This window comes from Peromyscus leucopus, chromosome 4 (genome assembly GCF_004664715.2).
Source record: "Peromyscus leucopus breed LL Stock chromosome 4, UCI_PerLeu_2.1, whole genome shotgun sequence".
Taxonomy (NCBI): domain Eukaryota; kingdom Metazoa; phylum Chordata; class Mammalia; order Rodentia; family Cricetidae; genus Peromyscus; species Peromyscus leucopus.
The window spans coordinates 3,717,677-3,743,246 of record NC_051066.1 but is presented as its reverse complement, the minus strand read 5'-3'; the positions used below and the strand labels follow the sequence as shown (position 1 = coordinate 3,743,246).

General features: G+C 51.1%; 1 protein-coding gene and 1 long non-coding RNA gene across 4 annotated transcripts in view; one reads left to right on the top strand and one right to left on the bottom strand.

The window, feature by feature from the left end:
* Positions 1-25,570, bottom strand: part of Ggta1 (glycoprotein alpha-galactosyltransferase 1 (inactive)) — a 74,574-nt gene that overhangs the window by 6,985 nt on the left and 42,019 nt on the right. For all 3 annotated transcript variants that reach the window (XM_037204483.1, XM_028886098.2, XM_037204484.1), the window contains exons 2-6: positions 19,449-19,553; positions 12,361-12,449; positions 9,998-10,033; positions 8,258-8,323; positions 6,152-6,253 (exon numbers count right to left, since the gene is read on the bottom strand). In XM_037204483.1, coding sequence (XP_037060378.1) covers positions 6,152-6,253; positions 8,258-8,323; positions 9,998-10,033; positions 12,361-12,440 — 284 coding nt within the window. In that variant the 5' untranslated portion in view covers positions 12,441-12,449; positions 19,449-19,553. The remainder of the gene's footprint in view (positions 1-6,151; positions 6,254-8,257; positions 8,324-9,997; positions 10,034-12,360; positions 12,450-19,448; positions 19,554-25,570) is intronic.
* LOC119087826 lies at positions 20,711-24,387 on the top strand. The gene is made up of 3 exons (XR_005091295.1): positions 20,711-20,944; positions 22,059-22,181; positions 23,701-24,387. It is a non-coding gene; the product is annotated as an uncharacterized LOC119087826 (long non-coding RNA).

Genomic DNA, 25,570 nt, shown 5'->3' with positions numbered 1-25,570 from the left:
TACTCAGAAAGCTTGAATGAGACCCGGCAGCACCAACACAGGCAGCCAGGCAACAGTGACTCTGAAGGCTGAGTGCAGGAAGGATGGACAGAAAGCAGCAGCCTAGCAGGGCGGAGTCTAGGCAGGAATGCAGTGTAGACTCATACTGGATCTACAGATCACTTGGGACAGACTGACACACCAAGAGGGTAGGCCCTGGCTGGGTGGACACACTTTGGCCAAACTTACTTGGCTCTGCACAGCATTTGTCTGATATTTAAACCTAAAGCTCACTGGCTGCCATGCTGACTTCCGGCCATGTGGCCCTGGTCCTTCCTTCTGCTTCACAGGGCGAAAGCCACCCAAGCTGGGGAGGTAAGTGGGTCTGCAGGGAGACTGTGACATTCTGATCCTCCATGCTGCGAGCATGTGGCCCTGCTGCGAGCATGCAGTGGTGGTGGTGGTGGTGGTGGGAGGAGCCAAGAGGAACATCCCCTGCACCTTCCACAGTGGCTGGAGGGCAGAGTGGAAAAGGCGTCCATCACCAGGCTCTGCTCTCTGACTCTTGAGGTGATCCTGCCCCCCACCCTGTGTTGCCTCTGGCTGGCCTCTTTCTTCCCCAGGACAGCTGGAAATATCTCCTCTTGGTGGAGTGGCAGGGTAGGAAAGACCTACCGGCCACCTGCTCTCCTGGCCACCTGGTGCCTTGGTGCTAGCTTGCTTGGAGTCTCCGACTGAGACTCGGCTCCATCGTTAGCACACCAATGTGCCCGCTGAAGTGTGGGCACACGGGCTCGGGCACACGTCAGTCATGAGAGGTGCCACAGTGGACGCTACCAACCCTAGCCAGTTTGTCCTTTTCACGTGCCTGTGACATGTTGTATCCATTATGTAGGCATGAAAAGCAAGGTTCAGGGAACTTATTAATTTGACCAAAGACATGTAACTGGTCACGGATGTTGACAATTACCTAAATGAACGTGGAGCACTTCCTGTGAGTTTTGGCACCATGTGTTCCTCTGAGACAGGGTCACAGCTGAAGTCAACTGTACCCACTGTCTCATTAAGCAATATTATCTGCCAGTGCCCCGAACCAGAATCTACGTTGGGTTACATTATGTCAAAGTCATGTGCAATTAGCTAACTGATTCCTATCTAATCAATTAAGAACCTGTAACAGGAAGGCTAAGTAATTTGCCTGAAGTCACACAACTACTAAGTTGGGGACCCGAGACTCGAACCCAGAGAGGCTCTCTCTGGAGGCCAGTGCTTTGAGCCCCAGTCCCTGCTGCTCTTTAGATGGACACTTGCTGTGCTGGTTTGTCTTTGTCCCTTCAGTGGCTACTGTGGCATCTCGTCAGCACTGATGTGACCCTGTGTCACGGGTATTGGGCGATCGCAGGCCAGCTTTGTGGGAGTTCACTTGTAGAGCCTTGCCCCGGAAGCACATTTAGCCCTGCTGCACGCTGGCTTTACTGAATGACAGGATTTCAAAACAAAAGGGGAAATAAACACACGCACATTCTGTTTCTCAAAAGCAGCATTTGTGAACTTCACCCCCCTCATATATCACAGCCTTGTTTGCTGGGCTGTTAGTTTTGGCTAAGGACATCTCAGTAGCTCTAACCAACCAACTTCCTTAGTCTTGCTGCTGTATACGAGCCACAGTATTACTTCTGCTGTATACGAGCCACGGTATTACTTCTGCTGTATACGAGCCACGGTATTACTTCTGCTGTATACGAGCCACGGTATTACTTCTGCTGTATACGAGCCACGGTATTACTTCTGCTGTATACGAGCCACGGTATTACTTCTGCTGTATACGAGCCACGGTATTACTTCTGCTGTATATGAGCACGCAGTATTACTTCTGCTGTATACGAGCCACGGTATTACTTCTGCTGTATACAAGCCACGGTATTACTCCTGCTGTATACGAGCCACGGTATTACTTCTGCTGTATACGAGCCATGGTATTACTTCTGCTGTATACGAGCACGCAGTATTACTCTCTTTTTAATGAAAAGAGGGAGCAGGCACATATTTAATGTTTCATGTACCAGGAGCTAAGTACAAGTCTTTCCCTCCTATATTTAATCTCTGCCAGCACCTACTTTATGAGTCAAGTGAGGCGGGGAAGGGGGAGGGGACCGAGCCATCGGTGACTTAATTTATACAAAAAGCCAAACTGAAGTTAAACAGAAATGACACCCAGTCCTTCCCCTTGAGAACCTCTCAGTCCCAGCACCTCTCAGCTGCATGGCCTCTCAGACCCCGTCTTCTGGAAACCAAGTAAGAATCCCAGCGTCCACATCAGTTACTTGAGCAGGAAGACAAAACAGCACTATTAAAAATTAATGCTAAATTAAAAATTGAAACATTCCATTTCCCAGCAGTTAATTGTTCAGTTCCATGGACAATCCCAGCATGTGGCAACCCTTGAGAAGCCAGAGGCCAGCCTGGAGTGCAGGTGCGAGGAGGTGGGGGAGGCTGAGGGGGACCAGCTTCCAGAAGCAATCTGTGCCTGAAGCAACTGAGTCATCAAGCCCCACCCCATCCCCAAGGAAGCCGCTGTGATAGTCAGCTGCCTTAAAAGATCACCACGATAGAGCTCTAAAAGGAGGGAGGGAAATGCCCGCAAAGAGCCGCTCAAATGCCTTCCTCCTGAACAGGGCACGCAGCACTGTGTGACCTCTGGGCGCCGGATCTACCACACAGGACAAAAGCGTCCAGGAATCACAGACCTCCTGGAATGAAGCATTCGGGTCTCTGGGTTACTAGGAGTTGGTCTTCAGTGGTATGTCTTTATGCACAGGTACATTAATGGTATCCAAGGGCTAGCTAGAGGAAGCATTAAAATCTGTGAATTAGGCCAGCCAGAGGGCTCAGCGGGCAAAGGCACTTGTGGGGAACCTGACACGTGAGTTGATCCCCAAGATCCACACAGTGGAGGGAGAGAACCAACTCCCACAGGCTGTCCTCCGACTTCTACATGAGTGCCTGGTCACATGCACACAAATAAATGACTTAATATGTAAAAATCTTAATAACCACACAGTAGACGGAAGCAAAGATGCGGAACACACACCACCACCACAGAGCTGATGGCAGCGTGAACGGGGTGGCGGCTGCTGTGGAGCGGAGGAAGGACGGGGACAGGATTTGGGAGCGAGAATTGATAAAAGAATTAAGACCCGGCGGGCAAAGGAAAAATTCTCCCAGACTGAGACTGAACTGTTAGCCGAGACTGGAAGTGAGAAAAAACAGGGTGAGGAGGAATTTAGGAGTCCACGTGGGTCCTATGAAGCACGCAGGGATGTCAGGCAGGCAGGCAGGCCAACACAGGTCAGGGCCGAGAAGAAACGCTTGAGTGAGACTCAGCTGGGAGAGGCAGCCTCTCCATGCTGTCCACGGCAACGGAGGGAGGCATGACAGAAAACAGAGCAAAAGAGGAGGTGCCGTGTGGAAATGCCCGGAAAGTCCCGGGGAAGGAAGAGCAGATGCCCTCACTGAGACTGAGAGCGGCCGGGAGGCCAGAGGGCTGAAAGCAGGGAGCATGTGTGGAAACGTGTGTGCACTGGCTCTGTGGCAGATTACAGGAAAGGACACGTTCATGGGACATGAAAATGCTTCCTTATCATCCGTTCCTTCATAGTCACTCACTCAGGAAATAGATTTTGGTGCCTTCAGAAGGCGTCAATGTGCTTCAAACCAATACTCCTTATTTGTGTGTGTGTATGCGCGTGCGTGCGTGTGTGTGTGTGTGTGTGTGTGTGTGTGTGTGTGTGTGTAGACCAGAGAACAACCTTGGATATTTTTCCTCAAGTGCCACTCAGATTTTGTTGGTGGTGGTGTTGTTTTGAGACATAGTTTCTCACTGGCCCAAAACTCACACATTAGGACAGAGTAGCTGACCAGCAAGCCCTCGGGATCATCTGTCCCCACCTTCCCAGGGTAAAACGGCAAGTGTACGCCACCACACCTGGTTTTGGTTTGGTTTGGTTTTTACATGCATTCTGGGGCTTGAACTCAGGTCTCCTGCTTGCAGGTAAGCACATTGCTGACAGACATCTCCACAGTCTCAGGCAGTGCTCTCTATACATCTACTTGCCACTCGTTTGGAAGCTGAGTGGACCGTGAGGGACAGTGGAGGAAGTGACAGCTGGTGGCTTCTCTCGGCCCACAGTCATTCACAGTGCAAGTGCTGCGGTAAGATGGTCCCATCCTCTCCAGCCCTGGACCTCATCCCCACGCCTCATCCCCACAGCGGCCATCCCTGGCTGTCCAGCCCTGGACCTCATCCCCACGCCTCATCCCCACAGCGGCCATCCCTGGCTGTCCAGCCCTGGACCTCATTCCCACAGCGGTCATCCCTGGCTGTCCAGCCCTGGACCTCATCCCCACAGCGGCCATCCCTGGCTGTCCAGCCCTGGACCTCATTCCCACAGCGGCCATCCCTGGCTGTCCAGCCCTGGACCTCAGGCCCATCTAAGAGTTAGCGAAGAAGCGCTGCTCCCGACTTCCTACACTCCAGTATCTCCCAGGCGGCTACCCCATTGCCCAGCCTATCAAAAGACACAGAGAGGCTGGAATTCCCAGTCCTGCACAGTAGGAATTTCTCCTACTCCAAGAAAGAAGCGGGCGTGCCCAAACAAGCCCAAGAGCCTTCCAGCGGACAAGGCAGCCTTCTCCCTTCCTCTGCAGCTCCTCATGCTGCTCTCCACCAGCTCCTCCAGTGCGAAGACAGAACAGATCCGGTCCTATTCCTCCCCTGGATGACCTCGGCTAGGACTGCAGGTCCCTGCCGCCCGTACTCTGACACCTCGTCCCGTCTCCAGTTCACACCTTCAGCCAAGCTCACCTGAGAGCACCTGTGTCTCCATCCAGAGGCCCCTGGACACATAAAGCACACGGCCCCACCTCTCAGTCCCTAAGCCCGTGTCCCTCCTCGCGTCCTTTTCCTGGATGCCACTATAGCCACGCACAAGTCTCCCAGGCCCCGCGGTCGCTCTGTTCTCAGTCACTAAACGACATCTTTCCAGTCAGTTGACCACGTGACCTTCATTATTGTGGCAAATACCAGTTTTACATCTACTCCACCTTCTCCCCACTTCCTGCCTTTCCCTCCCTCCTTTTTGTATCAGCACCTGGGATTAAACCCAGGGCCTCATGCATGCCAGGCATACGCTCTACTACTGAGCTACACAACCCCAGGCCCAACATCAGAAACTTCTTAATTGTACCATTGTCCCCAACACAATGCCTGCCACAGTATTTTTGTAAAGCCATAATTTATGGTGAGAAATACAGATTTGGTTGTGATCAAGTGAGGAAATAGTTTATGTTATATCCAAACACATACATATATACACACAGAAACAAATTCCACTTATTAGTACTCATCTTTAGTGTGATGCACTTTGATAGTCTATTTCAGTCTTATGTGTACACATCTGTGTGATGTGTATGTACTACATGGGTATGCACACTGCACACCCCCATGCGGAGACTGGAGGGCACCCCAGGTGCACACAGCACAGCACCCCATGTGGAGACTGGAGGGCACCCCAGGTGCACACTGCACACACCCATGTGGAGACTGGAGGGCACCCCAGGTGCACACTGCACACACCCATGTGGAGACTGGAGGGCACCCCAGGTGCACACTGCACCCATGTGGAGACTGGGCGGCACCCCGGTGTCAGCCCTCACTCTCCCATTTTTGAGGCAGGGTTTCTTGTCCCCGTTTCCTGGGAGGCCCATGTCCTCCCAGGAATTCTCTTGTCTGTGTTTCCCATCTTGATGCAGGGCACCAGCATCACACATGCATGCCAGTGCATCTGGCTTTGCATGGCCACACCCGCACGGCAAGCACTTTATCCACGCCGACAACACCTTAGTTCTTATTTTGTTTTAAAAGCCAGTTTAGGCTAGTTTCTGAAAACATGAGTAGGTAATGACCAGAAGTTCGGGAAATACCAGCTAACATATCCTAATTTCTGATAAGCATTTGCTGTTTGCTTGTGTAACAAGTTCATTCACGGCCCTGAATCTCTTAGCTCCTGATTCCTACTTCACGGATGAGTTAGTTAACTGAATCTAAAATTTTCTTTCAGCACGCCCCAGGGAGCCTGCCTCCCACAGCTCTGTGCTTGGTCTCTGTCCTTACTTTGGATTAAACCAATCCCACAGCCGAAGCTCCTCAATGCTGTCTCCATTTTGTTTCTTTTCTCTGCCTCTTCCTACATCCTCTTCTCGGTAACCGTGGGACCTGTGTACAAAGAGAAAAGAAGCCGGGTGAGGCAGGTGGCCGGGCAGGTGGCCGGGCAGTGGGGCTCTTTCATGACTCGTGTCTTGGGCAGAGATGCATTCTCCGTCGCTTACAGCACTGAGCACGGATTGTACAAACTTCAGGTAAAGGCAGCATTTGTCTCTCTTGCCACCCTGCAGGCCAGCAGTTAGGTTCCAATGACCCTGTAACCGTCGGTTATTCCAGGACATTCCTCGGGGAATATCCTGCTGAAATGTCTATTCTGAAATTTAAACTCCAGCTGAACTTCACCCTTAACTGGGGGAGGGCACAGGAAGGAGGAGGGAGATGGGGAGACTGACTCAGAAGTCCACTTAGAGTCCTGTGAACTGTGAGATGGCCCCTTCAGTGACACCACCTGTCACGAAAGCCTCAGAATCTGAGTTCAATTTCTAGAACCCACAGTGGAAAGACAGAATTATCTCCCAAAAGCTGTCTTCTGGCCTCATATGTATGCCGTGGCACACATGTATCTGCATGCATACACACATCACACACACACACACACACACACACACACACACACATCCACAGCCACACACATATCACTCATACAGTCACACACACACACTCATCACACATATATCACACAGACATATACACATCACACAACCACATACACACATACCATATATATGTACATCACATACATATCACATATACACATTATACACACATACACATATCACACACACATCACACACACAGAGTAATGGAATTTTCCCAAGTCCCTGCCCTGAGAAATTTCCCACAGAGTCCTGGGGAAGATGCTACATCCGGTGTGGGGTATCTGAGGGAAAAGAATCTATGCACCCCATGCTCTTTGTCTGTTAATTTTATTCCTCTATGACAAAATTCTATCAACACAGCTTCAGCTCCTCTCTGTGCCCAGTTTTCCTGTCCTCATAGTTTTTTTAATTAGCCAGTGGATCAGCATCCGAGAAGCTTACACTGTTTGCCAATACAGTCTAGTAGTGTAGACAGGAATTTCACAGCAGAAGACAGCTGAAATATTAAAAGCTAAATAACACCAAATATTCCACGATAAATGGTTTCCTCTAGAAAAATACCTTGAAATTTCTAGGTATAGCTTTAATGCATAGCTGAATCTCTATAATATATTCTTGTGGCCTGTAAGAACACAGTACACATAACACACACACACACACACACACAGAGCACACACATCACACACACATCACACACATCACACATCACACACACACACACACACACACACACACACACAGCACACACATCACACACATACATCACACACACACCACACACACATACATACACATCACACACAGACACACACACATACATACACACCACACACAGACACACAGCACACACACTTACACAGCACACGCATACATCACACACACACAGCACACACACATACATACATCACACACACAGCACACACACATACATACAAATCACACACACACCACAGACACACAGCACACACACATATACATCACATACACACACCATACACACATACACACCACACACAGACACACAGCACATACACACACATGTCACACACACAGCACACACACATACATCACACATACACACACTACACACACATACACACATCACACACAGACACACAGCACACACACAACACATATCACACACACAGTAACAACAGAAATTAAAAATGACAACAGAAGAGACTCCTTGACTGAGTTCAGAGAGCCAGAAAGAGGGAGTGAGAAGGCCATGGCTCCGAGTGTCAGGGACGGAGGACCGCCCGCCCGAGAAGGCCATGGCTCCGAGTGTCAGGGACGGAGGACCGCCCCGCCCGAGAAGGCCATGGCTCCGAGTGTCAGGGACGGAGGACCGCCCCGCCCGAGAAGGCCATGGCTCCGAGTGTCAGGGACGGAGGACCGCCCCGCCCGAGAAGGCCATGGCTCGGAGTGTCAGGGACGGAGGACCGCCCGCCCTTACCTGTTGCTAAGCCAGCTTGGGAACCACCAGTTCTTCTGCCGGCCGCTGTCACCAACCTCTGGAATTCTAGGAAATGAAAAATTATAAACACTTCTAGAAAATGAGGCAGTCCCCAGGGGGAGGGAGGGAGTTTCCAACGCTTTTTAAGTGGCAGATATGACACTTAAAGTGAATCTCACGCTGCCAGTTCATAAAACAGGGAGAAGCAGAAGCCTTAGCTAAAGGGGTGGGCAGACCCCAGGAGCCTCAGCCGGCCCCTTCCAGGAAGCCCCCAGCCCCCGCCCCATCCCTGGACCCCTGAAAGACGAGGTGCAGGGAAAAAACAATGATGGCAGCCTTTGGACACATGAGCCTGTGGTCCAGAGCTCTGCTTGCTAATGGAGCGGCTGTGCTAATGACCAACAAGACAGCAGACATGTGAGAGCGTGGTGAACTGGACATGGCCGGAATGAGGGAGGGGTAATCCTAAGAAAGGCAAAACCAAAACCAAACCGTTCGCCTTCCTGAGAATGATAGTGCAAGCGTGTGTGCGTGTGCATGTTACAAAGGCCAGTCTGAGAAAAAATTTGATTGCCCAATCATTGACAGCTTTGGGAAGTCTGAGGACTGCCAAAGGAGAAGTTAGAAAACTAGTTAGAGGCCATCTTAGCCCTGATTTGAGAAAGTCTGCAGTCTCTGTCATTGTGAAAGTCTCTAGGATGAGAAAAGGGGAAGTTGGATAAGGTGGCAAGGTTACCCTGAACAGGGGTACAGTGCTGGGGGGAGAGGGTCCTACTGTGTAGTTCAGGCTAACCCTCCCTCTTGGCCTTTGGCTGAGATGAGAGGCGCACTCCACCACTCCTGGCTAAGAAACCCACGACAGAATTCATCTGGAAGTGTCTGAGATGATTCATGAACCAAAGGCTTGGATATAACAAGTGGGAAACAACTTAAGAATAAAAATCACAGGAAATAAAAAGAAAGGCCAGCAAGATGTCTCAGTGGTAAAGAGGGGCTTGCCACACTCTGATGACCTGAGTTCAATTCCTGGAACCCATATGGTAGAAGGAAAGAACCAAATTATTCTTGGATCACCACATGTATACACACACACACACACACACACACACACACACACACACACACACACACAGCCTTCAGCCCCTCCCCCTGGATCACAGGTGTGTGGTCCTCCCTCAGCCCCTCCACCTGGATCACAGGTGATCACAGGTGTGTGGTCCTCCCTCAGCCCCTCCACCTGGGTCACAGGTGTGTGCTCCTCCCTCAGCCCCTCCACCTGGATCACAGGTGTGTGCTCCTCCCTCAGCCCCTCCACCTGGATCACAGGTGTGTGGTCCTCCCTCAGCCCCTCCACCTGGATCACAGGTGTGTGGTCCTCCCTCAGCCCCTCCACCTGGATCACAGGTGTGTGGTCCTCCCCCAGCCCCTCCACCTGGATCATAGGTGTGTGCTATAACACCCAGCTGCCCCATCAGTCAGGCAAGAATGATTCTCAGATGACACTATTTGAAGAGTCCCCAGATCAGAAATGAGGGCAGAGCATGTTACTATTCTATAAAGACCAGTCTGGGGACTGGCAGAGTACGGCCCTGACCCCAGGACCCTAGGCATCTGCCTCCCTCTCCGTGCCTCTCTCCTCCCCGCCCCCACACTGTGGCCTGAGCACCCCAGTGGCTGGCACGTAGAGACTCAACTGCAGGTGGGAGACACCGGTAGGGATGAGGAGTTCAGACCACTTACTTTGTGTGACATATCCACAAGAAGGAGCCTTCAGGGCTAGGAGCAAACAAGAAACAAAAACATGTCACTTTGTGTTTAATTCTCAGAGAGACTGTCTGTTCTAACTCTCCCCAGGCTCCACCTTCCCCTGAGACCAGCGACAAAGCCCTGGGGTTCCCACAAGCAACGCCAAGGAAGGAAAGGGACATCTGACAATCTCAATTTCTGTCTTTTGTTTTGGGGATTTTCCCCTCTCTTTCTCTCTTTTAAGGTTGGTCAGCTGTAATGGACAGGAAGGTCCTCTTCTACCACGTTCTCAGATGCTGGGCAATGAGGAAGGTGGGCGCATCCAGGCTAGCCATCCCACACTGAGGATTTATCTTCCCCCAGGAAACAGAGCCTGGGACATTCACCCCAGATCCCTTCTGCAGAGCAGACCCCAAGGGCGCTGCTTTAACCAGCCAAGGCAGTGAGGCTAACTTGACACCCCGAAGGCTAGACCGGGACTGTAGAGAGTGACCTCTATTTGGTCAATTCTCTAAGTACTTGCTGGGCATGTCCTCCACACCGAGTGAAGGGACTCTCTGCAGGCCAGGGCAGATGCCGTCCTTACCCATGAGGACTATACAATGTAACAGAGAAGGCAGGCCAATCACACAGCTACTTAAGTCCCTAACCAAGGTGTGCAAGAGAGAGCGTAAGAAGCATGGGTCCTTCTCAGGAGGACCTGGCAAGCTTCCTGGAGAAGGCAATGTATTCTGAAGGATGAAGAGAAGTTCACCAAGGTGAAAAGACATGAGAGAAGAGTGTGAGAAGAGTGTTTCAGAATGAAATAGCAGACCATCCTAGAAGTGGTTACATGTCTGTCACACCTTGAAACTCATTATCTTTGCATTCTGACTGGAGGTTGCCCCCCTCCCATGCCTGTACCCAAGGAGACAGTTTTGTTTTTTCTTTTTGTAGCCAAGACAGGTTTGCTGGCTCATCCAACTTTAAAATTCAAAATTCAGAGATAAATCTGGGGGCTGGAGAGATAGCTCAGAGGCTAAGAGCACTGACTGCTCTTTCAGAGGTCCCGAGTTCAAGTCCCAGCACCCACATGGTGGCTCACAACCATCTGTAATGAGATCTGGTGCCCTCTTCTGTGTACACAATAAATAAATAAATAAATCTTAAGAGAGAGAGAGAGAGAGAGAGAGAGAGAGAGAGAGAGAGAGAGAGAGAGAGAGAGAGAGAGAGAAATCTGATGTTAACCCAAACCACCAGAACTCTCTGGCCACTAAAACATTCCCACTGTGAAAACAGTCATCTTCGAGACCACTCCTACAGTCAGCTGTACACAATGCCCTTGTTGAAGCTGAACAGAGTTCAGCCAGTGTCCCTTCTTAGGGACCTGCTGGGGCTGTGCTACGGAGCTGTATCTCCCCCTGAGGCCACTGACACTGGAGCTTCCAGAAGCAGAGGCGGCACAATAGATTTTAATTCACAGATGAGTCTGATGACTGAGAAACATTTAGTTCATCCTGCTCTCCAAAGCCAAGGGGAGCAAGGGAGGGAGAGGGTGTTTCATCCAGGCACAAATGAATCACTAGTAAAACTTAGTATTTTTGCATCAAAGCCAACCACTTGGATGGCTCCTTTAAACCCTACAAATATTTTAGGATTGCAGGACTTAGGGCTGGTTTCTTGTGGAATTCCTATTTGAATTTTATTTATTTCTCTTTTGTCCTTTATTTTTGTTACTTTTAAATTTTACGTGTATGAGTGTTTTGCCTGTGTGTACTGATGTGCACCATTTGTGTGTCTGGTGCCCATGGAGGCCAGAAAATGTAGGATCTTCTGGAACTGGATTACAGGTGTTGTAAGCCACCATGTGGGTGCTGGGAATCAAACCCGGGTCCTCTGAAAGAGCAGCCAGTGCTCTTAACTGCTGAGCCACCTCTCCTGCCCTTTATTTTTTTGAATCAGGGTCTCCCTATAAAGCTGTGGCTGGTCTGGAAGTCACTATGTAGACAATCTTGGCCTCAAACTTGGAGGATCCTCTTGTCTCTGCCTTCAAGTACAAAAATTCCATGCATGCAGCCCTGCCTGGCTTGAAATTTCTTGTATCTGTTTTTGGCTTAATGTGCCTCTCTCTGGGTTTAGCCTACAGAAATGCAAGGTACTAGGAGCATGGCAAGAAGGAAGAGAATTACTTAGGCAGAAGTTACCTGGATGGTCTGTGGTTTTAACAACCATCCAGGGCTGGGGAGTACAGGAAGGGTGGAATCTTGTTTACAGCTCAGTTCTTCATCTTCACCCTGCTCGGTCACTCAGCTGGCACCAGTCACTCAGAGTGAAAACAGCCTTTCCATCGTCACAAGACTAGCTGGTTTCATAATTACCTGTTGACATATTCCCAAAACACGACAACCACAGTTGAGACCACCAGCATCGTCAGGACTACTTTTCCCTTGACATTCATTCTTTCCTCCTGGGGAGTGGGGAGAAAAAGGGGGAATAGATGGAATAAATTAAATTTGGAGTGAGAGATGGCTCCTGGGGCTGGAGAAGCAGCTCAGTGGTTAGTGGTTAAGTACACTTGCTGGGTTCAGTTCCCAGCATGCACATGCTGCTCACAGGCGTCAGTAACTCTGGTTCCAGAGGATCTGATGCCCTTCCTCTTCTGGCCTCCATGAGCACCAGACATACATGTATGGGTGGTGCCCATACATACACAAAGGTAAAACACTCGTACACATAAAATATTTTAAATAATAAAAGTAACCCAAAGCCTCTGCCCACATCGTTTCTAACAAGATACATTTATGTGTAATTCACTAGAGCTGAGACGTGTGTTCCTGCTCAAGGGCACAAACTAGTCACAGCAAATTAGGCCAACGTAGTTAATGAGACTGCATGCTCTGGGAAGAATGCTGGAGCTGCAGTCCCAGCCCACCCCCGCCCCCGCCCCTGCCCCCGCCATATGGGCGTCTGCAAGTGAGGAGGCAGGTGTTAGAGCTGTTAACTGTTAGCTCCACAGAACTCCAGTTACCGCAGATTCAGAGCACCTCCGACTCTGGGGGATGCGTTCCCATCCCCCAGCTCTGCTGCTGTCCCTGGAGTACTGACTGCACACTCTGGTGCCTCGTTATAACCCGGGCCTTGCCCACTTTCCAGCCCCACCCAGTTCACTCCGCCACACACCCACGAGCAAGCAAACAACTGGAACAACCGGAGGAAAACTGTGAAAGAAAGGGAAGCGGCTGGTGGCCAGAAAACAACAGGCTGGGAAGCACTTCAATGTGGTGGTCAGGAAAGGGGGCGAGGGGCCGGGGCGTGAAAGTGAGTGCTGGAGATGAAGACAAGGGGTGCCACGAAAGAGGTGAGGGCCTCTGAGGAACATCCATAACGGGCTAGCCAGAGAGGAAGCTTTAGAACATAAAACTGCACCTCCAAAATGCTGCACGAGAAAGAAGAGGGTGAGCAGGGGTGGACAGGGCTCTCAAATGTCCACCAGGAGTTTGGGAGGTACCAGCCTTTGGTGTGGCGAAGAAGAATTGGATCTATGCCCAGAGGACCTGTTCACCTGCTGAGGGGTTGGGGGAGGGTACCAGAACCTCGGCATTAGTGGGGAAAGTCACAGACTATTCTAATGGCCAAACAGAGGGAGCAATTGTATTGTACACCTGCATGTTGCTGTCCCTATATCAGGATGTTCTGACATAACACTTTTAATACCTTACAACACTTGCCTGTGTCGGGAGAAATCGTTCCTGGAGACTTGCCAGCTATCCGAAACTCCAAGAGCTCAGACAGGATGTGCCTTTGACCCACACATGAGGCAGCCACTCGGGAGCCAGGCCTCCTTTATCTGGCCCACGCACCTCACAAGGCAACAGGACCTGGCCTTATCACCCAGCGTATCAGACACCTAACCAGGCCTGCCAAAAGCACTCTGAGTAGATATTAGCTGCTTGCTCTGCCCTCCTGGCTGTTCCTGTAAACCCCAATTTCCAACTCCCAGTATCACTGTGGTGGGTGGTGCTCCAGAGACCCCAGGAAGAAAGGCTAGGTAGGAAACCTGTAAGAAGGTAGGCTGAGCAAGCCATGGAGACCATGCCAGAGCAGCACCTTCCACGGCCTCTGCATCAGTTCCTGCCTCCAGGTTCCTGCCTTGAGTTCCTTCCCTGACTTCCCTCAGTGATGGAGTGTGACCTGAGAGTTGGTTTCCTTGGTTTGACAATGGGGATCACAGTGATAGGGAGGATGCAAATTTAAGGCCAGCCTGGGCTACACACAGCAAGACTACCTCAAATCACAAATAAAGGCCAGTGAGATGGCTCTATGTGCACACCAACTGAGAAAGCCTGTGACCTCAGCCTGATACCCAAAATGTACCTTGGAAGGAGAGAACTGGCTAAGTGTTTTCCTCTGACCACTACATGTGCATTCTGGCATACGAGTCAACACACACACACACACACACACACACTCACATACATCTTTAATCCCAGAACTCAGGAGGCAGAAGCAGGCAGATCACTGTGAGTTCCCGGGACACATAGTGACCCGGAACTCAGGACCCTCCCTCAGGAGAGAGAGAAAAACCCAGTAATGACTTCAGAGCAGTGCCATAACATAGGACAAATGCTTTTTCCAAATGTCAGTCTTCTTCATCACTGACGTTCATAAAGGAGGCGGCAGGGAGGCTCTGCTGGAAACGGCAGTGAGACTGAGAAAGTCCTCAGACGTTTGGAGGAGGGAGAGCTCTGGATAAGAACGATTTATACGAATGCAACTCAAGACTTCACCACCTGTCCCAGCTCAGCCTGGTGAGCGCTGCTGCAAAGGGAGACCAACTTCAGTTTTCTCTCGTCAAGTCCTGGGACACCTGTGCTTGCTGAGAGGAAGGCGAGTGTTGGCTTCGAGGCTCAGCTGCGCCAACCCCACTTACTAAGGGTCAAATGCGAAGCCTCTCCCAGACTGGCCTTCACAGGGTCGCCTGTGCCACCAGAGGCGGTCCAGACCGGCACACCGCCCAGTGCCCACCACCAACATCCTGGTGGGTGTGGGTAGCTTTTTAGACTCCAGGAATTCACATCAAAAGTGACTCTGGAAGCACACTTCTTCGTGGGCGTCACCAAAGGCTTGAAGCCACCTGCCTATTGGCTGTGGCTAATCCCCCCGCGGGCGAGAGCCTTGCAAACTGAAAAGCTGTGCAGTGCTAGAAATGGGCACAACATGCTTCCTAGAATCTTCCTAGAAACCCAAGTCCCCAGGGAGGGGAGGGCTGGCTGGATGGCCAATTAGTCTTCTAAAACCATTCTGTATTTCTCTCTGGACCAAAATGAGACATTTGGCAGACAATGTGGCCTACAAATCCTTCTCTGTCCCTCAGAACTTTCAAAACTACACTTCTGAAGAGTGGTGGGTGGCAGTGTCCCCTGCCAGGTAAGAAATGAGTTTGACTTCTTTCAGGCCTTGCCTCCAAGATGACCAAAATGAAGGAAGAGGAGGAGGAGGGAGAGAGGAAAGAGAGGAAAGGAGGGGTGGAGGGATGGAGGGAGGGGTGGAGGGAGGGGTGGAGGGAGGGAGGGGTGGAGGGAGGGAGGGAGGGAGGGAGGGAGGGAGGGAGGGGTGGAGGGAGGGAGGGAGAGAGAAGGAAGGAAGGATCCAATCAAAAAGGGTCTCAGGCGTGTGCAGCCAAGCTACCACACAACTGTACCCGGTGTGTGCCCAAGGACAGGCCATGTGAAGTGTGTCACTCGGAACACTGTAGAGGCCGCTGCCGTCAGGGACATTTCCTAAGCAAGAGTCTTCAATGTGTATGTGCTTCCCAAACTCCATGTCATGCTGTATTACTGTGTGAGCTGTGCCAGCCACAGCAAGGTGGTCAGGAACTGACCTCGTGAAGCCAGCCTGGAGAACCAAACACCGCCAGCATGTTCAGACCTGCTGGCGCTGTCAACCTCCACCAAAGCCTATGTGGTGGCTTCAGATAGGCAGAAGAAAAAGCATCTGAGAAGAATAAAAATCGAAGTTATACGGAAGTTATACTTAAAAAAGGAAAGAAAATAAATGAGTTTGAATCATGTAGGAGACCCCTGGGTGATCTTAACTGGCCCAGTGCTCCAGTCTGTGACGTCGTGGGTCCCTCCTGCCACCTCTGAGACCCTCTGACTCAATGCTCTTGTCATCTGTCGCTACTCCATCCTCTGGCCACTCCCAGACTCAACTCTGCAGAGCACTGCTCCCACATGGTTCTCAGATGAGCACCTGCACCCCAACTCCCGGGACATATGTGGGTGCCGGTGGCATTTCACAAGGCAGAGCCATGCTGTGAAGCCTCCACCTTCCTGGCTCCCCCTCACGGTTCAGTGAACACCCCTCAGAGAACCTCACAGAGCCACACCAACCAAATAAAAACATTCCTTCCAAATAATTCCTCTCTGGAGGGGACACTGGGCAATTCTGTTTTCTCCATCTCATATCAGGGTGAAAGGTGACCCTCAGCTGGAAGCTGGATGCAGGAGAGCCCTGGAAAAGCCATCATCACTATTGTGGAGAGCAGGGGACCGGCAGAGAGAAAGCACTTGCCAAAGAAACCAAACCTCCTAGGAAGCACTCCCCGCCCTGCCTGCAACCCTGCCACCACGGCCTGGAACCTGCTCTTCTTCCCCAAAGAACAGCCAGGCGTGATGAGTCCAGGCTAGCACAGGCCCGGCAGGGTACTTGGTAGATGCACCCATGTGTTTGTGAAGTGAATAAACCAATGAGAGCCACCCAGACCCGCTAACCACCATGGACCAGGCTATTGGGGACTAGTGGGTTCTTGAAAACGGAGACACATCAATAAACAAGGCCACCATGGAGCTTCCATTCCAGAGGCGGAGGCTATAGAGTGTCTAGTAGTAACCAATGCTACAAAGGCAAACAAAGTAATAAAGTAACAAACTGGATATTGCCTATTGACTGTATAAGCGCCATACACACACACACACACACACACACACACACACACACACACGTTGCTGGTGACGGAACTCCACACTTCACCACTGTATAATCCTCTGCTTAAGACACCATCCTCTGGTTCCCCCAAGCCCTCAGTTATAACCAAAAGTATTAATTCAGCTCTACAGGTAAAAAAAAAATTAGATGAGGTGAAGACTGATCCTGGCAAGGTCCCAGACATATATCCCCTGGGGAGTTGCTTTAACCAGAGGTTCTATCTCATGTATAATATGGAGATACAACATCTTCCTTGAGGCTTTGCAAAGGCCAGAAGTAGACCATGCCTACAAAGCTCCCTGGGCCAGGCAATCAGCACATACCCCACAAACAGCAGTCATAACCATGACAATGTTCTTTAGGGAGAGGTTCCAGCCATGAGTGCAGAGCTGTGTTTTCACCAGAGACAAGAATCTTAGGCCCATATAACAACCCCTCACAGAGCAGTTGGGATGGACCCAAGACCTCAGTGCAAGCTAAGGGAAACCTTGCTAGGCCCAGTCTGGGGCAATGTTGCAGCCAAACATCCCTGCTGATTCTCGTGGGTTCCCACATAAAGCATTTGCCAAGATCAGGCAGGAGAAGTGCTTAGTAGTGAGCAATGATCGCTCGTGAACTATGGTGGAAACCAAATGAACTGATCTGTCTTCTAGTTTTCTTTCTCTTTCTCTCTTTGGCCTCTACTGAGTTCCATCCCCGGGGCAGTAAAGAGTGCACACTGCTTTTTCAGAGGACAGAGTTTGGTTCCCAGAACCCACATTGGGCCATTCACAATCACTGTGACTCCAGGGATCTAACACCTCTGGCTGCAGAGGGCACCTGGACTCATGTACACGAAACTCACACAGACACACATGCATGGGCATTATTAAAAGTAATAAAAATATCTTTAAATTTGCAGCCAAATACAGCAAGTGTGTCATGCCGCTCCACACATCTCATCCAGTTTCCAGTTCTTCTATCATTTTATTATGGTTTTCTAAATGTTGTGTTTGAAGGATTGGCCTTTTTTACCTACCATGATATCCTTTCTCAAAGTCTACACATTCGCTTCCTACCTAATATTGTATCTACAACTTTAAATCCTTTTTCTTAAAGCGCCCTGCCCCCCATCGAGTCAGCTTCTAACTACAGAAACCTGCATCCTTCCTGAGCCAGGCCAGGCCGAGCTGGGCTAAACCATTCTCCAGCTGTCTTTCGATTCCGCCTCAACAATCCTGTCGTGTAACTCTATTATTAATCCCATTTTGCAGAAAGAAACCAGGCTCTGGAAAGTTGAGTAACTTGCTCCTGTGCTAAACACACAGCTCTAGCTGGGAACCTACCTCCAAAGCCCTGTCCATCATCACGGAAAGACTCGAGTCTCTTTATGCCATTCAGGATTACCACGTTGTGACTGACCCCAAACTGGCCAAACACCAACTAGGGTCAGTTTCTCCTCAGATCAGTTGGGGAGCCTGACTGGACCCCTCTTCTGCCACTGCCAGGGATCTCCTGTGTGCTCCTGGTGTGCGGCATCCTCACTCGTCCCACCTCTCCACTTCACAGTGGCCAGTGGTCACTGTGTTGACAGTGGCCCTGCCCTCTGGCTGAGACCAAGCCGGAGTGAAGGGGTAGCTGGCACAAGGTCGCTGGACATGCTCAGACGCAATGGATCTTAAGGTCAGAGTGTCTGCCCCTAGGCCTTGTTCTCGGCTGTGGGGAAGAGTCAGGGTTGGGGGGGCATTTTATTATAAAATTCCCCATGGGGAGAAACACGATACAATTGATGGGGAAAGAGACCAGAAGCCAGTTTCCAGTTACACTTTTCATGAAGAAGGCTGGAATCAGGGCTGGGGCAGGAGAGACAGTTCAGTGGGTGGGAGGCTTTCTGCTCTTACAGAGAGAGGGTCTTCAGCTTGGTTCCCAGCACCCACATCACAACTACCTATAACTCCGGCTCCAGGGCATCCAATTCCCTCTTCTGGCCTCTGTACCCTCACAGGAACACACAAGCACGCGCACGCGCATGTGCACACACACACACACACACACATACACACACAGAGAATATTAATAACAACAGGGGCAGAATGAACACAGATTCAAGAAAATGAGAGCCAGGTCTGCAGCTTGTCTACAGCAGGAGGCATGCTAGGACAGTGCTGTGCTGTCCCAGAAGGCTCAGCACTGTCCCACGGTGCCCTGCCCCCACACTGTCAACCCCACCCAGGGAACTCCGGGCTTCAGCCTTGACTGGCACAGCACTGCACCCTGCCAAGAGGAGCAGATGAAGTGGAACTGGCAGCCAAGTCCCGAGCCCCGTTCCACCGGCCCCTGCTTCCAGTCCCTGACACAATGACAACCAAGCTACAGAGTGACCAGGGAAGGGTCAGGGAGAGGCCAGGATCCCCCCGTAGGAGGGACCTTTTGGTGGCCGGACAGTAGCTCCTGGTAGCCCAAGGCTGGCAGACACAAATCCTTTCAACAAAGCACGTACCTCATCGTCCACTGTGTTCCCTCTGGAGCGAATGGCAAAGTTCTATTGAGCTCCGGGCTGTGGGAGGCAGGGCCCAGAGGAAGGGAAGGTGCAGGGTTCCAGCTCCTGTCAAAAGAATAAACAGCTGTTTCAGGAAGGGGGGGGCCGACAGATCCCGCAGGAGCAGCCGCTGGCTTTGTTCCCTCAACCCCAGGAAATGGGCTGTTGACTCAGAGCTGCATGCCAAGGCAGAGCTGGTGCTCTGGGCCGTCCTGACTCCCTCAACAAGAGAAAAACTACAGGGACCAAACCAGGCCAGGAGTCACAGGAGAGGAGGTCACCACCCTCCACCTCATCCACTCCCGGGGAAAACCGGGAGCCATGTGGAGTGCAAACATCCTCAGGTTCCACCTCCCAGGGACAGCCAAGGAGAGATATGAGACAGCCCAGAGCAGAAGCCCGTGAGCGGACATTTGATGAGATGTCTAAATGTGATTCTGAGAAAGCTCTTCGTCCACAGCCTGACTCTGGAAGCCGAACTGTTTTGTGGAAGCATGCTTTAGAAAATGATATGAAGCCGGGCGGTGGTGGCGCACGCCTTTAATCCCAGCACTCGGGAGGCAGAGCCAGGCGGATCGCTGTGAGTTCGAGGCCAGGCTGGGCTACCAAGTGAGCTCCAGGAAAGGCACAAAACTACGCAGAGAAACCCTGTCTCGAAAAACCAAAAAGAAAAAAGAAAAAAAAAAGAAAAAGAAAATGATATGAATCTCCATATAGAAGCCCTTACTTTATAACCTTGGAAAGGCCACAGAGGCCACACCTGCTCCTGAAGGGACAAGGCTTGTCCCTTTCCACCCCACTGGAGGCAATTTAAGGAGGGGATTTCTGGCTAGGGCTTTTTTCTTTCTTTCTTTTCCCCTTCTTTTCAAGACAGGGTCTCAAGTAGCCCATGAACCCACTGTGCAGCCAAGGACGGGACCTGCTGGCCTTCCTGCCTGTCTGTCAATAGCACTAGGGCGATCGGGGTGCACCCCCACATGCAGTCTGTGATTCGAGGGACGGACGGCAGGGCTGTGTGCATGCTGGGCAAGCCCTCAGCAGCTGAGCTGCAGATGGCACACACTGGCTCAAGCAGAGAGGTGGCACTCAAGGCCCCCGCCTCACGCCCTCCCCAAGTGGCGGGGACACTGCCGGGAAGCCTGGGAACCCCAGACGATGGGAAGGGACCAATGCCAGACAGGAAGGAGTCAAGGCCTGGCTCCAGGTCACTCAGCCCCCTCCTCCTGTTCTCAAAAGGAAGTGTCCCGGCTTCCTCCTGTGAGGGCAGGAGCCAGCTGACCACCGCCTTCAGGGACTGGAAGTTCTTCCTAACAGCTGGCTTAAGTCCTTCTGATGACATCCATTAGACCCACGGGAACACAGGCCTGCGACAGTCTTTCTGCTCTCGAATCTACTCCCAAGAGATGAGCACCAGAACATAACGCACCCCACACTGGACCCGAGGCCCATCAGAAATGGTAAGTTGCCACCAAGTGCCACAACGGCATCCTATCTGTAACAACGAGGACCAGCAAGCTGCAGCCACGTCCCCAACAGAAAGACCTCAACACTCGGTACACAGTGAAAGGAACTGACCCATAAGGATGCACCCAGGGTCGGACAGGGCGGTGCATGTCCGTGATCCCAGCACTTGGGAGGGTAGGGCAGGAGGGGCAGGGTTCCAAGACCAATCTTGGCTACATGGTGTGTTTGAGGCCTGTAAGCATCGCAGCTCAGGTGGAAAGGTGTCCTGGCAGCCAGGAGCCAAGGAATACTACAATCACACCACACAACAAACCTCACACAAGAGATTATTGGGAGGGAATAAAACCAGGAAGGTGGCTGCCTCTGTTCGGGCGAGAAACAGCAGCACACTGAGTAGGATACAGAGCTTATATAGAGTTTCTTGGGAAGGGGGTGGCACTTTTCAGGGTGGAGTTTTCTAGGGTGGAGATTGGTGGGATTTCATGTTCAGAGATCGGGCTTTTTAACTCTGTAGGGGGGGGGGGGGAAGGGTCCAGCAGTTAGAGTATTCTGTGGGTGGAACTTGGCAGTTAGAGGTCCTTGGGGAGGGGCCTAGCCACTCATGTGGCTCCAGGGGCTTACACTCCCCCCTTTTTTGTTTATTATTGATAAACAACTAGGTCACAGGAAAGGGGGTCAATATTATCATTAGACTACTTCCTAATCAGTGAACTGGATCTTCACCATTGGTATAATCAGGAGTCACTGGCCTCTGGTTCTGGAGCTAGGAGATGGTATCCTGTAACAGAGACTGATTAAAAGTCTGGTTAGAGATCTTTTGAGTCTGTTGCTGAAGTCCAGACAAGAAGATTATAAGGCAGGGTGTGACTAGTAGGATTAAGAAGAGCAGGAGAAAGTGGGTTAAGAAGGGTAGTATCCAATTCCATACTGGACTGTCCATGAGGCAAAGAGCTGTTTCTTACATTTTTGGAGATCCAACTGGAGTTGTCAGATCTTGCCTTTTACTACACCTGACTGGTTGATATAGAAGCAACATTCCTCCCTGCGGAGGAGACCAAAACTACCTCTCTCTGCTGTTAGTGAATCTAATCCTCGCCAATTTTGTAGGAGCATGGTGGCCCTGGAGGGTAAGAATGGCCTGATGCACCCGTTGGAGATGCTGGATGAACTGAGAGGAAACCGACGGTAAATAGCAGGGAAGGGGTCAGTCCTGAGTATCGGCACCTAAGGGTAAGTGTTAGAGCTCTGGAGGGAAAGGTATCTTGTCACCCCTGTGTGGCTTTCATAATAAAAGTAAAAAAAGCAGGGGGGGGGGGGGTCTGTAGTGACACTTACCAGTAGAAAGGGAGAGACAAGTGGTCAGAGCAGGTAGGGGAGAAAATAGTTTCGGAAGTGCAGGTGTTTTAGTAAGTAGAATCGGACACGTGGCGGGCCCTGAAAGTTGCTGTGGGGAGCATGCCTAAAGGGCATAGAAGACTCTTTCTCAAAAGTTAGGAGATAAGAGGCTTAAGTCCCCTGAGGCTATGGAGAGAGAGTGGGTATTGATCCTGGGTGATAAGTTTAGTGGGATTTGAGGAGGCTGGTAAAGCTGTCACCCTACCCTGACAATAGGGGAACAAGAAGATATGGGTCCCTAAAACCCTGTCAGGACTAAATAGGTGGGCCCAGTGTCCAGAAAGAGAGAGATGGATCTCCCTGATACTGTGATGTCTATCCGAGGCTCCCAGTGAGAGATGGCAATGGTCAGGCCCAGGGAGCCCGGGCCCCTCAGTCATCCATGGCCAGCTGAAGAGCCACCTGGGCAATCAACACCCCAGCCCTTCCTGATGGCACCTTGTATGTGGTCTGGGTAGTTTATGAGGGATCAGACAGGCCCGGGCCCAGTGACCCTCCTGACTGCATTTGAAACAGGGACCTGGAGGTTCTTGGGTGTTGGGAGGCCAGGGAGCCTGGGCAGTTACCATAGCCGTCAAAAGGCCTTTGCTAGCCCCGGGTATTTTTTGTTTTCAGGTTTTTTCATCTCTCCCATGGTACATCTTAAAAGCCATTGCTAAGAACTCTGCCTGAGGAGTCAGGGCTCCTTTCTCCAGACATTTAAGTTTGGCCCTGGGAGAAGTAGGTCCTAAGGAGTTGTTTTCCATCTGGGGTCTCAGGATTGGTATATTGTAAGGGGGCCTTTGTAAGACAGTCTAGGAACTGAGATGGGTTTTCATGCTTGTCCTGGACGATCCCTCGGATTTTTTCGTAATTTACTGCTGTAAGGGTGGCCAGGCAGGAGGCAACTTGCAAACTGAAACCTAGCATGGATGCCCTCCGGGGTACTGTAATTCTATTCAGGGTCCTGGTCAGGGACTGCCTCCGTCCTGACTGGGTGGGCAGCCTGTCACTGAGAAGGAAAGGAAACCAGAGAGGCTGGACAGGAAGAGAAGGGACTGTGGGTTGAGGCTTGTTAGTGTGGCTGAAAATAGTAAAAGATTCATCTGCTTTGGGCCTCACAGCTAGGAGGAGCTGTTTTTCCTTGGATGGCTTATGTCATATGGTCACTTTTATCAAATGGGAGTGAGGTCACACTGCAAAGTCTACCCTTTCCAACCCCAGCAAAGATGGCAGTCAGCCACGTGGCTGCCTCCATCCCAGTGTGGGGACAGCAGCTACGGTGGCAGAGAGCCACGTGTTTCCTTTAAGATTGCCGATGTAGAGATTTTTAACCATCAACCCTGGTGTTACAACTTTAACTCTTTTGTTACAGATTTTACAGATTTTCAATCATACCCAATCTGCTTACAAATCTGGAGGTAAGATTTCTACCTTAGCAAAAGTTTTAGAGAGTTAAAGCAAAGCCAAAGGTGTAAGAGATGAGAGCAATGGTCCCCGGGGGACCGGTCTGTCCCTTTGTTTTGTTTTGCTCTCCTCTCTGTCACACAGCAGGTGGCTCTCCTGATGTGGGACAGAGGTTTTGGAAGAAACCTTTAACAGGCATGCTTGGGTCTAGAGGAGGGGGAGCCACACCCTAACTCTAGAGTCAGATTTTAGTGCAAATGGAACAGCACAAAACAGCAGTCTAATGCCACTCATCCCTAAAAGACACCTGAGTCCCTGTAAAACAGAATCCAGTAAACTGAGAACAAAGAAGGCTTGGAGATAGGTGATTTCTGAGCTCTGGCTATAGACAGAGGATGCTGCAGGAGGGAGCTGAAGCCCCAGGCAGTGTGTGCGGGGTGTGTGCGGGTGTGTGCGGGGTGTGTGCGGGTGTGTGCAGCGTGTATGCACATTGCAGCTGGCCTACTCCTTTGCTTTCTCCCCCTCATGCTAGGTCTGGTTCCTGGCTCCCACTCTGCGACAAACTTACAGATCCTTCTATGGTAACCTAAAAGTCAGGGCACTGCCGGGCAGTGGTAGTAATGCACCCCTTTATCCCAGCACTTGGGAGGCAGAGGCAGGTGGATCTCTGTGAGCTCGAGGCCAGCCTGGTCTACTGAGTGAGTTCTGGGACAGCCAAAGCTACACAGAAAAACCCTGTCTTGAAAAACCAAAACAAAGAAAAGAAAAGAAAAAGAAAAAAGACAGGACATTTACGCAGTGTGTGGGTGTGTGCTGGGGGAAGACCAAACAAAAGCAAACAGGGCTTGAAGCTGAGAAATAGGGAATGGGGAATCTCTTTCCATTTCCCGATCACTCACAGTATTTGTAAAAGTCCCAAATATTAGGATCTAAGGTGCCATCGAGCAGCCTTCTGGATTGATTATCTAAGGGGTATTGAAGCCAAATTTGATTGCAAAAGTGAATAAATTTAGGGCCCTTCAAGTTGGGTGTTGGGGGAATGAGAGGGTATGGAATACATCGTTCCCATGGATGAGAGAGAAGGAAGATGTCACTACAGCCTGTAGTTGTGGGTGTCCCCAGGACTCAGGGAGGACTGAAGGAAGACCAAGCCGTTCAGTGGGTCCTCACCACACTCAACGGGAGTCAGGGGCTTAGCCTGGCTAAGCCAGTGGAGAGAGTCGGTGCCTGGCACCAGACCTTTTGTAGAGGCGAGAAGGCGAGAATGAAAACCAAGCTCTAGAAGCTCTCATTGACAGGAAAGGGTCGGGGGAAAGGGCCACAAAAGCCACGAGGGCCTAGAGGAGCTGTGGCCTTACAGGCAGCTCCAGGGAAGGTGGGAGAAGGCAGGAAGGGCACAGCAGCCTGGTTTGGGCTCAGTTAACTGCAGGGTTGCAGCTCCCGGGACGGTGAGATGGGGTCAGGTGAAGAGCGCCAGCTGCAGCCTTAAAGACTGTGCCTGGGGGATGCCTGTGCCTCCAAGAGCACCAGAGGGGTGCCGGACACTCAGTGGTTACTTCCTCAGACTCAGGGAAACGTTTAACTAATTGCTGCTGCTGCTGCTGGATGGGGTGCTGAGTGATCCCTGAGCCAGAAGGTGAGTCTGTTTCAGGTGGACTGGAGATGAGGGATGGGGTCCCGGTGCAGCTTAGACCATGAGGGGAAATGCAGGCACCAGGAGAGCCTATCCGAGTCACGACACCAAATGTCAGCATCACAGCTGGGATGGAAAGGTGTCCCGGCAGCCCGGAGTACCACAAAGTCACATCGTACAACAAACCTCACACAAGAGATTTACT